At 35.2% G+C, this 13,908-nt stretch overlaps 1 protein-coding gene across 1 annotated transcript; it reads left to right on the top strand.

Annotated features, from left to right (window-relative positions):
* The first annotated feature begins 7,398 nt into the window (after positions 1–7,398).
* Positions 7,399–9,825, top strand: LOC128651645 (bombinin-like peptides 1). Its single transcript, XM_053704646.1, has 2 exons — positions 7,399–7,458; positions 9,320–9,825. The coding sequence occupies exons 1-2, from the start codon at positions 7,400–7,402 to the stop codon at positions 9,672–9,674; spliced, it is 414 nt and encodes a 137-aa protein (XP_053560621.1). The 5' UTR covers position 7,399; the 3' UTR covers positions 9,675–9,825.
* The last annotated feature ends 4,083 nt before the right edge of the window (positions 9,826–13,908 follow it).

The raw sequence follows: 13,908 nt of genomic DNA, 5'->3' as shown, positions 1-13,908 counted from the left end.
ATAATCCACCTGGTAGACCAATTATTTTGGGTATCAATTCAATCACTTCAAATTTGTCACAGTATGTAGACACATTTTTACAAAAATATGTCAAAAATCTTAATACATATATCACCCATGTATTACAAATATTAAATGACCTTAAAATTAGTAGTAATGTCATTCTAGCATCATGTGATGTAAGTTCCCAATATACCTCAATAGATCATAAACTTGGAATTGAAGCCATAAATAAATAATAAGGATCCAGAAATACCACTGGAACAAAAAACATTCATTATAGCTAGTATACTATTTATTCTTGAACACAACTATTTCATGTTTAATGGAAACTATTTCCTCCAGATAGAAGGTACAGCCATGGGGACGAGATTCGCGCCAAGCTATGCCAATCTTTTTATGGGATACTGGGAGGACAGTTTTATCCCATCGGTGGAGCCTGGCGGGAATCTCGTGCTTTTTAAGAGATTTATAGATGATATTCTGATAGTATGGCAAGGGAGTGAATTAGAATTGATAGAAATGTTTAACAACATGAATAGAAATAATAAGGGATTATCATTTACATATCAATTTATTAAAGAGACCATAACATTCCTAGACCTTGAAATCACAGTAGAAGAGAATAAATTTGAAGCAAAAACATTTTTTAAACCAGTTGATTCAAACAATTATATCCATGGGCAAAGTTTCCATCTGAAAAGATGGATTGATAACATCCCATATAGACAATTTTTAAGAGTTAGAAAAAACTGCACTAAATACAGTGACTATGAAACTCAAGTTTCCTACTTAGAAAAAAGATTTCAAGAAAGAGGATATGAACAGAATAACATTATAAAAGCAAAAGAAATATCTAATAATGCAAATAGAGAGTCCCTAATTAGTCAAAAGAAAATCAGAAATAATATTGAGAGTAATATAATAAAAGTTCCATTCATAACTCAATATAGCAGTGACCATCAGGTGATCAGAAAAATAATCAACAAACATTGGCATCTTGTGAAATCTGACCCAGTGATTGGAGATAATATCACACCTACACCAACAATTATATACAAAAGATGAAAGAATTTAAAGTCAGATCTAGCCCCCAGCGAATTCAAAAAGAAAATAAATGTAATTAAAGATGTTGATCTCACAGGCAATTCTATTAAAGGCTATTTTCCATGTTTTACGTGTAGAGCATGTAGATATAGTTCAAAACTCAAACAATTTGTAATTCCCAATACAGGTAAAGATTTTATAATCAAATAAACAATCAAGTGTACACAGAAAGGAGTCATATACATATTAAAGTGCAGTTGCAATTTGATATATATAGGAGAAACGACCAGATGTCTCCGAGATCTTATTCGTGAACACCTTTGGTGTATTGAAAAAGGGAATAAGGACACACACTTATACAACCATTTTAGAGAAGTTAAAATGAAATAATTTAAAAGACCTACAATATTTGGGTATATATAAGGTCAGACAAGATTGGAGAGGGGGAAACTATGAGCTAAAATTGCTCAGAAAAGAGGCAAAGCTTATATATTATATGAATACACTGTTCCCGAAGGGACTCAACTCAGAATTGGATATTTCTCCTTTTCTTCCAGTTTAGGATACATCGAGGAGTAGTGTGTGGTCCCATTAGATATGTGGAAAAGACTCAGTTTTAGACCCCCACTTATCTGCAATTCCTCACTCACTAATAGAAATATTAATACATCATGAATAAATATATTCTCTGTTAAAAATAATTATGTGAACTTAAAGACATTTTTATGGAGACAAAATGGTCATAATAATTTGTAACAGGATGACCAGATGTATAACCATAAATAATTTCATGTTTTAAAAAACTCTTGTCTTTGTGAATCGATATAATGCAATAACAAATCCCCATATATTTAATGATAAAATCTAAACTGTCTTATTCCTAATTATATATTTAACCATAAATAAATACCCTTAAATATTTAAGTATATATATATATATATATATATATATATATATACCCCATATATATATATATATATATATATATATATATATATATATAACATGGAAGGGAACTGCACTCCAAGACCGGACCAGGTACACATCCTGTGACTCAGCAACATCCAGCCCTGGGTGCTAAATAGCACTCCATAAAAGCTGTGATGTCACCAGAGCCACAGGCAGTTAGCCCCAGTCCGGAATGGGTGCAAGAAACAAGGGGGATTACAAACAAAAAGTAATACAACACATAGAAACACCCAGCACTCACCAGCTAGCTCACAGCTAAGATAAAATCACAACTGGAAAGGTTAGTTACCGCATCTGGCCAAATGGGAAAGCTCAGGCACCACGTCAAGGTCCTTTCCATTGCCTGAGTCCCTAACACAGCCACACCATCATGCGAGCTCACAAAGCCAAACAGACTGAGAACAAAGAAGGGGTGCACAGGTGGATGTAATCACCCAGAGAAAATACAAAACATGGAAGGGAACTGCACTCCAAGACCGGACCAGGTGCACATCCTGTGACTCAGCAACATCCAGCCCTGGGTGCTAAATAGCACTCCAAAAAAGCTGTGATGTCACCAGAGCCACAGGCAGTTAACCCCAGTCCAGAATGGGTGCAAGAAACAAGGGCGATTACAAACAAAAAGTAATACAACACATAGAAACACCCAGCACTCACCAGCTAGCTCACAGCTAAGATAAAATCACAACTGGAAAGGTTAGTTACCGCATCTGGCCAAATGGGAAAGCTCAGGCACCACGTCAAGGTCCTTTCCATTGCCTGAGTCCCTAACACAGCCACACCATCATGCGAGCTCACAAAGCCAAACAGACTGAGAACAAAGAAGGGGTGCACAGGTGGATGTAATCACCCAGAGAAAATACAAAACATGGAAGGGAACTGCACTCCAAGACCGGACCAGGTACACATCCTGTGACTCAGCAACATCCAGCCCTGGGTGCTAAATAGCACTCCAAAAAAGCTGTGATGTCACCAGAGCCACAGGCAGTTAACCCCAGTCCGGAATGGGTGCAAGAAACAAGGGGGATTACAAACAAAAAGTAATACAACACATAGAAACACCCAGCACTCACCAGCTAGCTCACAGCTAAGATAAAATCACAACTGGAAAGGTTAGTTACCGCATCTGGCCAAATGGGAAAGCTCAGTCAGTCAGTCAGTTCCATGTTTTGTATTTTCTCTGGGTGATTGCACCCATTCCGGACTGGGGTTAACTGCCTGTGGCTCTGGTGACATCACAGCTTTTTTGGAGTGCTATTTAGCACCCAGGGCTGGATGTTGCTGAGTCACAGGATGTGTACCTGGTCCGGTCTTGGAGTGCAGTTCCCTTCCATGTTTTGTATTTTCTCTGGGTGATTACATCCACCTGTGCACCCCTTCTTTGTTCTCAGTCTGTTTGGCTTTGTGAGCTCGCATGATGGTGTGGCTGTGTTAGGGACTCAGGCAATGGAAAGGACCTTGACGTGGTGCCTGAGCTTTCCCATTTGGCCAGATGCGGTAACTAACCTTTCCAGTTGTGATTTTATCTTAGCTGTGAGCTAGCTGGTGAGTGCTGGGTGTTTCTATGTGATATATATATATATATATATATATATATATATATATATATATATATATATATATATATATATATATATATATATATATAAGCCTTATGTTATAACTCATCATTATAATAGGCACTAAAGATGAAGTTTCATGACTAAAGTTTGTATGTAAATATTTGCATGTAAGGATGGTAATCTATTTTGTCTTTTTTTTTTTTTTACATATATATATACTATATGTATTGTATATATATTCTTTTCATCACTAAAATCATCATATACAACTGCTGAAGATTACCCACAGTTAACTTTCCGGAATTGATTACAGCTTAGAGTTGTGAAAACAACATGACAATAATGAAATACCCTTTTAAGCGTCTGTCTCAAAATACTACCCTAAGAAATTGTAACCAATAGAATTACACGGAACTTGACCAATAGGAACTAACACACAGGTATGTAAAGGTGAGTCATCACAGCTGATAAATACTCTTGAAAAAGCCCCTTAAAACAATGAAACACATTGAAGCACTGTCAGCACTTACCTGTGACCCATTCTGGAGACATTTACAGCATCTTGGAAGAGAGTTTGGCCAAACTCGTGACAAGTTTTTTGCAAATCGGCATACACCTGAATTGCATCAGGAACACAGCGAAAAACAATTTTAATCTGGTATCCGTTTGAAGACTGCATGCATTGCGCACTAAGTGCAGAGTTCAACACACCTGAGAACCAGACGCCACAAGAAGCCTTCTCAAAAATCTCTAAAAGCGAGATCAGTAAAGAGAAAAAGGCCTCTGGGGTTCACAATCAAGGACAAGAATTTTTACAAGGACATTTGAGCTGAAGGTAACCCGTATCATCTATTATTTATGGAAGGGTGAGTACCGTGCATTTGTATTGTTATGGATCGTCATAAAGAAACAAAGTTACTGATAAATATCACACCAAAGAACTGTGAGTTGAAGCAATTAACGGCACACAGATATGCACTGTGAATGACAGCACAAATGAATGCACTGATATATTTGCTAAAGTAAACTGAAATATCCAAGATGGTAACTTATATAGAAATTTTAAGACCCGAACTTTGAGCTCTTCTATAATATTGAATTTTATACATATATTTTTATATTTTTTCAAAAGAGTCGACATTCTTTGTACTTTTTAATATTAAAAGTTGGTATTTGCAATTTTTGGGAGACGCCCCATATAATCTCTTATATATTATTTTCATGCAGGAATAAAATGTATTTTAATGCAGGGAGATAATTGTACCCTAACCCTTACCCTTATACTTAGTGCAAGTTGGTATTAGTACATTTACACATTTGGAGCCCTATGTCTGAAACATATAGCATGCTGGTATAATTAATTTTAATAGTGAGATATTCAAATTCCGGTATTGTCTGGAATCACTTGTTTGCATCAGTTTTTAACAATTTTGTACCAATTCTGTTTATTAAAACATTTTTTACTCTAAATCACATGGGAGTTTGAAAGTAATTAATACACAATCACACATTGTTAGTTAAGATATCACCATTTGTGAACCTTCTTTGTAAGATTTAAGAATCTTATCTTTACACATTTATATACATTTTTCGTTTCTTAAATTGATCGATTAACATATATACTAATTTTATATATATATTTGTATTTCACACTTTGCTGAAGCACTTTTGCTTCAGCAAATTAATCAAGAGAATAAAGCAAATTAGATAATAGAAGTAAATTAGAAAGTTGTTTAAAATGGCACGCTCTTTCTAAATCAAGAATGAAAAAATGTGGGTTTCATGTCCCTTTAATAACACAAATCATGTTCAATAAATTCTTTTTATAACACTTATGAATCAATATTTTATTCTTTATATGTCAGATTTTAATGGAAATAAATAAATGTGTTCTACTGAAGTTAATTAATAAAATGATCATCTATCTAATTTATCTATCTATCTATCTATCTATCTATATATCTATCATCTATCTATTTATTCTATCTATCTATCTGTCTATCTATCATCTATCTATTTATCTGTAACACACACAAATAGTTAAAGACACATACTAAAACACACCTGGACAAAAAGCTAACTAACCATACACTCTTTGCAATACAATTATATGAAACAAATCATAGTCATTTGATACATCATGTTTTTTAATAAAAATCTGAATCTGTAATGTTTGGCTTTAATTAAGGTGATGCTATTATTTGCTTTTATAAAGTGAATGACTTTGCTGGAATCATTTAACACAAATATTAATTTACAATATTATTAGAAAATTTGTTCAGGATAATTTGAATATATATTACTAATTAGACACAGATACTGTATATAAGGTGTAAATCCCTCACACCTAAGAGATTATCACATCAAGATATCTGATAACCTATAACAATATCCTGAGATCCTGGTAAGCAAATGTTATATCTTATACTTATATATTTGTAACAATTTTATTTATACTTCTTATGAGAGTGACCTTTATTTTAAATCTAGTATAGATGTTTAATACTGGTAACTCACTTTTTATGGCACCAGAGTAAAGAAACAACACATTATTAATAACAATTAAATTAATCAGATGCTTATTTATAACATTACACTGAATACTAAACATTATAAGGCTTTGTGGTGTAATCATGAAAATAATTAGCAATAAGGGATGTTAGTAATCTTGTAGTTGTACATGACAGAACAATATCTATATCTATAAATTAATACTGACATGATCTATGGAATTGTAATCAGACTAAGTGCTATTGCATTGTCTTGTTATCCTGCATTTGTTGATTATGCAAATCTACTGTGTTGACTGGTCCTTTAAGCTCAGTATTATGTTAAAAATACACTTCAGATAGGCCAGGTCTCTCCTCCTTGTAGTCTGACTGCCTGGAAGTTTTGTTAAAGTGTTTTCCAGGAGAATTTTGTTTACGTTGGGTGTGCGGCCTGGGAGCGATCCCTATTTTTGTATTTTTCTTTATCACTACTATGTATACCACTAGAGAGGATTCTTGAGAAATCCTCATTCCTCTTAATATTATGTGTACAATGATCTTTAGTTGGATGCAGTTTTTTGTTTTTTATGTTTATTCCTTTACATCGCTTTACAATCACCCCTGGACTTTAATAAGACTATCAACTTTGGTCCAAGTGTGACCTAACATATGGTTATAAGGGGATGTAAAATGAGGACTTTACCCAAATTTGCACAATCTTTTTCAGATATGACGTGAATATTTTCATAATGCCTATTTCATGTATGATGTATGTTATTATCTTTATGTCCTCAATTAAAAAAAAAAATACACTTCAGATAATAGAATAAAACAGTTTGCAAATATCATAAACATTATTTTGTGCAACTGAATGATTAAAAATCTATTTCATTAAAGGGACATGAAACCCCTAATCTCATGTAAATGCATTTTTAAACATCTTTGCAATTTACTTCTAATATCAATTTAGCTTTATTTTATTGGTATCCTTTATTGAAGGAGTAGCAGTGCACTATTTGGAGCTAGTTGAACACATCTGTAAGCCAATGACAACAGCCATATTTGTGCAGCCACCAATCAGCAGCTAGCTCCAGTCCCTGAGCCTACTTAGGTATGCTTATCAACAATGGATACCAAGTAAACAAAGCAACAGCAGTAAAATGGAAAGCAGTTTAGAATTGCATATGCTCTATCTGAATCATGATATTTTAATTTTGACTTTAATGTAATTGTGTTTTAATGTTTCTTTAATGAGATTTAAATCAACACATTTAGTAAAAATGTGATATGGTTCTAATTGTTTTTTTTTTCTTTACTTTTAACAGGTAAAGATGAATTTTAAGTACATAGTTGCAGTGTCCATTTTAATAGCATCTGCATATGCACGAAGGTAAAATAAATATTCAAGGAAAGAACTATCAAAACTATTTATTTTAGATATGAATATTTTATTTCAGAGAAACTACTAAATATTCAAAAGAGATACTAAATTCTTAAAAATGCAATGGTCATATTTCCATATGTGGTAATAATTTGGTGACATAAAGCTTTCAAAAATGTGTCTAATGTAAAGTGCTATCTGCTTCCATTTTCCATCCAGTACAAATACACATTACATTATATGATAAGAGCACAAAAATGTAGTAAGATGTTAAAAGGAAGCTAACTTTTTACTTTCAACTTGTAAAAAAAAGCTAAGCCACCCACTTAAAAAATGTACTCCCAGCGGTGTGCACTTGAACAGGAGAGCTAAATAGTGAGAGTGAGAGAGAGAGAGAGAGAGAGAGAGAGAGAGAGAGAGAGAGAGAGAGAGAGAGAGAGAGAGAGAGAGAGAGAGAGAGAGAGAGAGAGAGAGAAATAATCAGTTTTTATTAACTTAAACTAATTTGGTACAAATACAAATGCCTAAATACCCAATTTAACCCCTTAAAGGACTGGGCATTTCAGACAAAAACTTTCCCAAAAGACCAGAGCATTTTTGGCATCACTACATTTAAACAGAAATAGAGCATTTTTTTATATTTACCTATCAAAACTATATATTTTTTTTAGTAGACAAACCAAATATTAACCTATGCCCATTTTGGTATATTTCATGCCACCATTTCACCAACAAATGTGACCAATTAAAAAAAAATTGTTACCTTTTTTACAATTTTAGGCTACTCACTGAAATTATTTACAAACATCTTGTGCAATCATGGCACTAATCATTGTAAATGCTTCTCTTGGATCCCCTTTGTTCAGAAATAGCAGACATACATGACTTTGGCATTGCTTTTGGTAATTAGAAGGCTGCTAAATTCTGCTGTGCACCACACTTGTATTATGCCCAGCAGTGAAGAGGTTAATTAGGTAGCTTGTAGGGTTAATTTTAGCTTTAGTGTACAGGTTACCCTCCCACCTGACACATCCCCCCTCCCGATCCACCCCTAATTACCCCCTATTGCCTCTCAAACAGCTCTCTTCCCTCTCCCACCCCACAATGGTCACCCCCATCTAAAGTACTGGCAGAAAGTCTGCCAGTACTAAAATAAAAGGCTTTTTTATATATATAATTTTTTTTTATATATCTTTTCTGCAGTGTAGAATCCCCCCTTACCCCCAACCTCCCTGATCCCCCCGAACAGTTCTCTAACCCTCCACCCTCTACCTATTAGACACCATCTTAGGTACTGGCAGCTGTCTGCCAGTACCCAGTTTGACCTCATTTTTAATTTATGTCACCCATTTTTTTCTGTAGTGTAGCTGCCCCCACTTATTACCATACCCCCCTCACCTTCCCAGATCTCTTTCCCTCAACGGATCCCACATAGGATCCCCCTCATTGCCCCTCCTCCCTCCTTCCCCTTCTCTGACGCAGCTTTTTTTTCCCCCTCTCTGCATCGGTAACTCTGCAACTCTATTTCAGCAGTGCCCAATGTACCCCATGTGATCTCGCTATTTTTAGTGACATCGAGAGAGAAGCCCAGGACTGCAGCGACGTAGAGGGTACGGCGCTGGTTGTTAAGGGGTTAAAAAATGTAACTGTTTTTTTATAAGCAATTACTGATGTCTGTTATTTGCTCAGTGGTACTACAGACTAAGCAAAAGCCCTCAGAGCACCAGGTGTGTCCGTCTGTCCTAATTAGGTAGAACTGTGCTTTCAGAAAATAAAATATATTTTAAAAAACAATAAGTAGTTTAATCTTAAAATGTTAAAGTCATAACATTAGTTTACCAATCTGATTTATTTATTTATTTATTTTTAGTGAAGAGAACGACATACAGTCTCTGAGTCAGAGGGATGTTTTAGAAGAAGAATCACTGAGGGAAATCAGAGGTATAGGAGCATCCATCCTAAGTGCTGCTAAAGTAGGTTTAAAAGGCTTGGCTAAAGGATTGGCTGAGCATTTTGCAAATGGGAAGAGAACAGCTGAAGAACGTGAAGTGATGAAAAGACTGGAAGCCGCAATGCGTGATCTAGATTCCTTCGAACATCCAGAGGAAGCTTCTGAAAAGGAAACCAGAGGCTTCAATCAAGAGGAAAAAGAGAAACGCATTATAGGGCCAGTATTAGGTTTGGTTGGTAGTGCACTTGGAGGTTTACTTAAAAAGATTGGATAATTATAACCAGTAAAATTTTGCTTTCATGAATATTTGTAAAATTAAGCCAATCAGATAACATATAATAAAGCATAAATAAAGCACAAAAAAGCTATTTAAACAAGCTGCATGTTCTCTACTCTGCTATTAAATAAAAATCATATGAGCAAAACTTGTTTATCATTTGAAAGTATCATTAGCATTTCTGCTTAATATTTATGTAGTAAAGTTTATCTAATGATTTTTCTACAAAAGCCAACATAAAATCTATGGAAATATTTGTAGATAATAATTATATAATATTTTCTACAGGATTGTGTTTCACCCCAACATGTCGATACCTGGAAAACTAGTTAATCAAACAATAAGAAGCATATGATATTTATTTACATGATTTTCATGCACCCTATTTTCTTATGCGCACTTGTTCCTCTAATCTTAATATAAAAACAATGTAACAAACATGACCAAAATGTTAATAATTAAGCAGCTATACTAAAAAACATCAAAAAATGTAGGACAGGAAAATATATTAACATTTTCATTGATTTTCAACATTGTTTAATTAGTATTTATCTCTTAAAAGCCCATTTATACCTATAATGAGTTGCATTTTTTGTTGGTTTGCACAGCTTTTGTTCAATTTTAAATCTCTGGAGGAAATCTCGGAATTCTGCTGACTTTCTTCACTATAAGTTCATCTTGAACTCTTACTATTCTGCCCTTAAAAGGACACTGAACCCACATTTTTTTCTTTCGTGATTCAGATAGAGCATAGAATTTTAACCAACTTTCTAATTTACTCCTTTTAAAAAAAAAATATTTATTCTCGTGGTATATTTATTTAAAATGCAAGAATGGAAGTTTAGATGCCGGACCCCATCCCCTCACAACTACTCCCCTCCCTCTTTTCTACCCTTACCCCTATACTCACACACATCTTCAACCTCTCCCTCAGCACTGGTATAGTTCCCACATCTCCTAAACATGCATTAGTCACACCTATCCTCAAAAAACCTTCTCTCGATCCAACCGCCCTATCCAAATTCTGCCCTTTTTCCCTATTCCATCTTGCCTCAAAGCTTCTTAAAAAGCTAGTATATGCACAGCTTTTCCATTTCCTTACATTAAACTCCCTCCTTGATCCACTGCAATCTGGATTTCACCCCCTGCACTCAATAGAGACAGCAATTGTTAAGGTTACCAATGACCTACTTACAGCAAAATCCATAGGCCACCTTTGTCTATTTATCCTCCATGATCTGTCTGCAACCTTTGATACTGTTGACCACCCTCTTTTGCTCCAATCCTTCGTTACCTGTGACACAGCTCTCTCTTGGTTCTCTTCCTATCTGTCTAACCGTACCTTTAGTGTAGCCTTCTCTGGGGCAACCTCTGCCCCATTATCTCTTTCTGTTGGGGTACCGCAAGGCTCTGTCCTCTGTCCCCTTCTCTTCTCAATCTACACGCCCTCATTAGTCCCACAGGTTTCACTATCATTTGTATGCCGATGATACCCAAATCTACCTCTCTGCACCAGAACTATCTCCTTCTTTGCTAACCCATGTCACTAACTGTCTCTCTCATATCTCATCTTGGATTTCCTCTCACTGCCTCAAGCTAAATCTCTCCAAAACTGAGCTCCTTATTTTCCACCCTTCTTCCAAAATCTCCACCCCCATATCTCTATAACTGTTGATAACTCCATCATTACCCCAACCTCACATGCCCGATGTCTTGGGTTCACACTTGACTCATATCTTTCTTTCACTCCTCACATTCAGTCCTTGGCTAAAGCCTGCCGCTTCCACCTTAAAAACATTGCTAAAATCAGACATTTTCTTACACAAGACACAACTAATATTTTAATCCACTGTCTCATCCTTTCCCACCTCTACTACTGCAACTTCATCCTCTCTGGTCTCCCTAGCTGCCACCTAGCTTCTTTACAATCCATAATGAATGCCTCTGCCAGGCTCATCTTCCTTACATGTCACTCTTCATCTGCTGCACCTCTCTGCCAATCCCTTCACTGGCTTCCTCTTGCCTCCAGGATTAAACACAAGATTCTCACTCTGACACACAAAGCCCTCAATTGCATTGCTCCCCCCTACATCTCAGACCTTGTCCCCAGATACTCTCCCTCCTGACCCCTTCTCTCCGCTCATGATCTACTACTTTCCTCTCTTGTTACCTCCTCACATTCCCGTTTACAAGATTTCTCCAGACTGGCTCCCATCTTATGGAACTCTCTGCCTTGCTCCACAAGACTCTCCCCTAGTTTTGAAAGCTTCAAGTGCTCCATAAAGACTCTACTATTCAGGGATGCATACAACCTACACTAACCTTCCTATCTCCACTGCTATCCCCTTAAACCCCATAGCATGTAAGCCTATGAGCCCAGCTGTTTGTAGTCCACCTTCATAAGAGCCGACTACAACAGTGCAACTCTCGGCAGGACCCTCTACTCATTTGATCCCTGTAATTGTTTTTTATATACCACCTATGTTCATAGCGTTTCGGAACCTGTTAGCGCTCTGCAAATACCTCATGATAATAATAATAATCTCTTGAGCAGGCTCACACTATTTTTGAATTATTGAAATAGTTACTTAAGTTTACTTACATTTGAAATATAGCTCAAACACACAATTAAACTTTTACAAAACTTAAGTATTAATATTTGAAAACTACATTTAAGGATTTTGGATATGGATCGGGGCGGAACTACCATTAGTGCAGCAGGATAAAATCGGAGTAAAATGTAGATAATTAAAAGGACAGTATACAATCTTAACTAACTCCCTGGGCGTGAACACAATGTTATCGATATGGCCCACATGAACTAGCAGTCTCCTGTTGTTAAATGCAAATAAGAATGCATGTGATAAAAGGCTGACTTTAGTGGTTTAGAAATAGGCAGAAATTTAGAGGTTTAAATTTTATATATATATATATATATATATATATATATATATATATATATATATATATATATATATATATATATTTATATTAATATAACAATGTTGGCTGTGCAAAACTGTGGAATGGAAAGTAAAGGCAATATCTATCTTTTTAAACAATAACAATTTTAGCAGCTATACTAATAAACAGAAAAAAACATAGTGCAGAATTATATAACATTATATTAGCGCAAACATTATACAACATAATTTCCCCTTTGAATTTTTTAAAAAAACTGCTGTTTTACAGACCCGCTCTCTGTGATCTTCTGAGCGGGTCTGTTTTTTTTCAAACAGCGCATCGGGCCAGCTGTATAGTCAGAGCCCGGCCCGACCGCGCCATAACACTAAGTGCAGCTCACTCCTGCTGTCTGACAAAGCAGGAGCGAGCTGCACTTAGTGTTATGGCGCGGTCGGGCCGGGCCGGGCTGTGACTATACAGCTGGCCCGATGCGCTGTTTGAAAAAAACAGACCCGCTCAGAAGATCACAGAGAGCGGGTCTGTAAAACAGCAGGTTTTTTTTTTTAAATTCAAAGGGGAAATTATGTTTTATAATGTTTGCGCTAATATAATGTTATATAATTCTGCACTATGTGCAGAATTATATAACATTATTTTTAAGGTTTACTGTCCCTTTAAGTTTACTTACATTTGAAATATAGCTCAAACACACAGTTAAAGGAACACTCAAATCAAAATTAAACTTTCATTTACACTGAGATAGAGCATTAAATTTTAATCAACTTTCCAATTTACTTCCATTAACAAAATGTGCAGTCTTTTTATATTTAAACTTTTTGTCACCAGCTCCTACTGAGCATGTGCAAGATTTCACAGAATAAACGTATATGCATTTGTAATTGGCTGATGGCTGTCACATGGTACGTATATGTATATATGTATTTGTGATTGGCTGATGGCTGTCACATGATACAGTGGGAGTGGAAATAGACATAACTCAAATATACTGTGTTTACTGCTCATTTAAGCTTTTGCACAAATTAAATATCAGAATTTGAAAATTACATTTATGGATTTTAATGAAGTGTTTGGATTAAAAAACAATTAAAAATCTTGAACAAAATTATATTGAAATTAAATAAAATTGTTATTTGATTTTATTATTGGTTAAACAAAAATAAAAAAACAAAAAAACAAGACTTATGCTTATTCTTTTATGCATATCTTATTTTACAATCTTGATTGACATAACGGGGAACTCTTTACACTATCATTAGAAAAAATATCATATTGCATGAGCTTCAGTTACACAGAAACAGCTCCGGCC

The sequence above is a fragment of the Bombina bombina genome, chromosome 3, assembly GCF_027579735.1.
Source record: "Bombina bombina isolate aBomBom1 chromosome 3, aBomBom1.pri, whole genome shotgun sequence".
In the NCBI taxonomy this organism is placed as follows: Eukaryota; Metazoa; Chordata; class Amphibia; order Anura; family Bombinatoridae; genus Bombina; species Bombina bombina.
This window is presented reverse-complemented; position numbering and strand designations above follow the sequence as displayed.

Coding starts and splice junctions, on each gene's coding strand:
- LOC128651645 (XM_053704646.1), top strand. CDS start 7,400: ATGAATTTTAAGTACATAGTTGCAGTGTCCATTTTAATAGCATCTGCA. Junction 7,459..9,319: donor GCATCTGCATATGCACGAAG/GTAAAATAAATA, acceptor ATTTATTTTTAG/TGAAGAGAACGACATACAGT.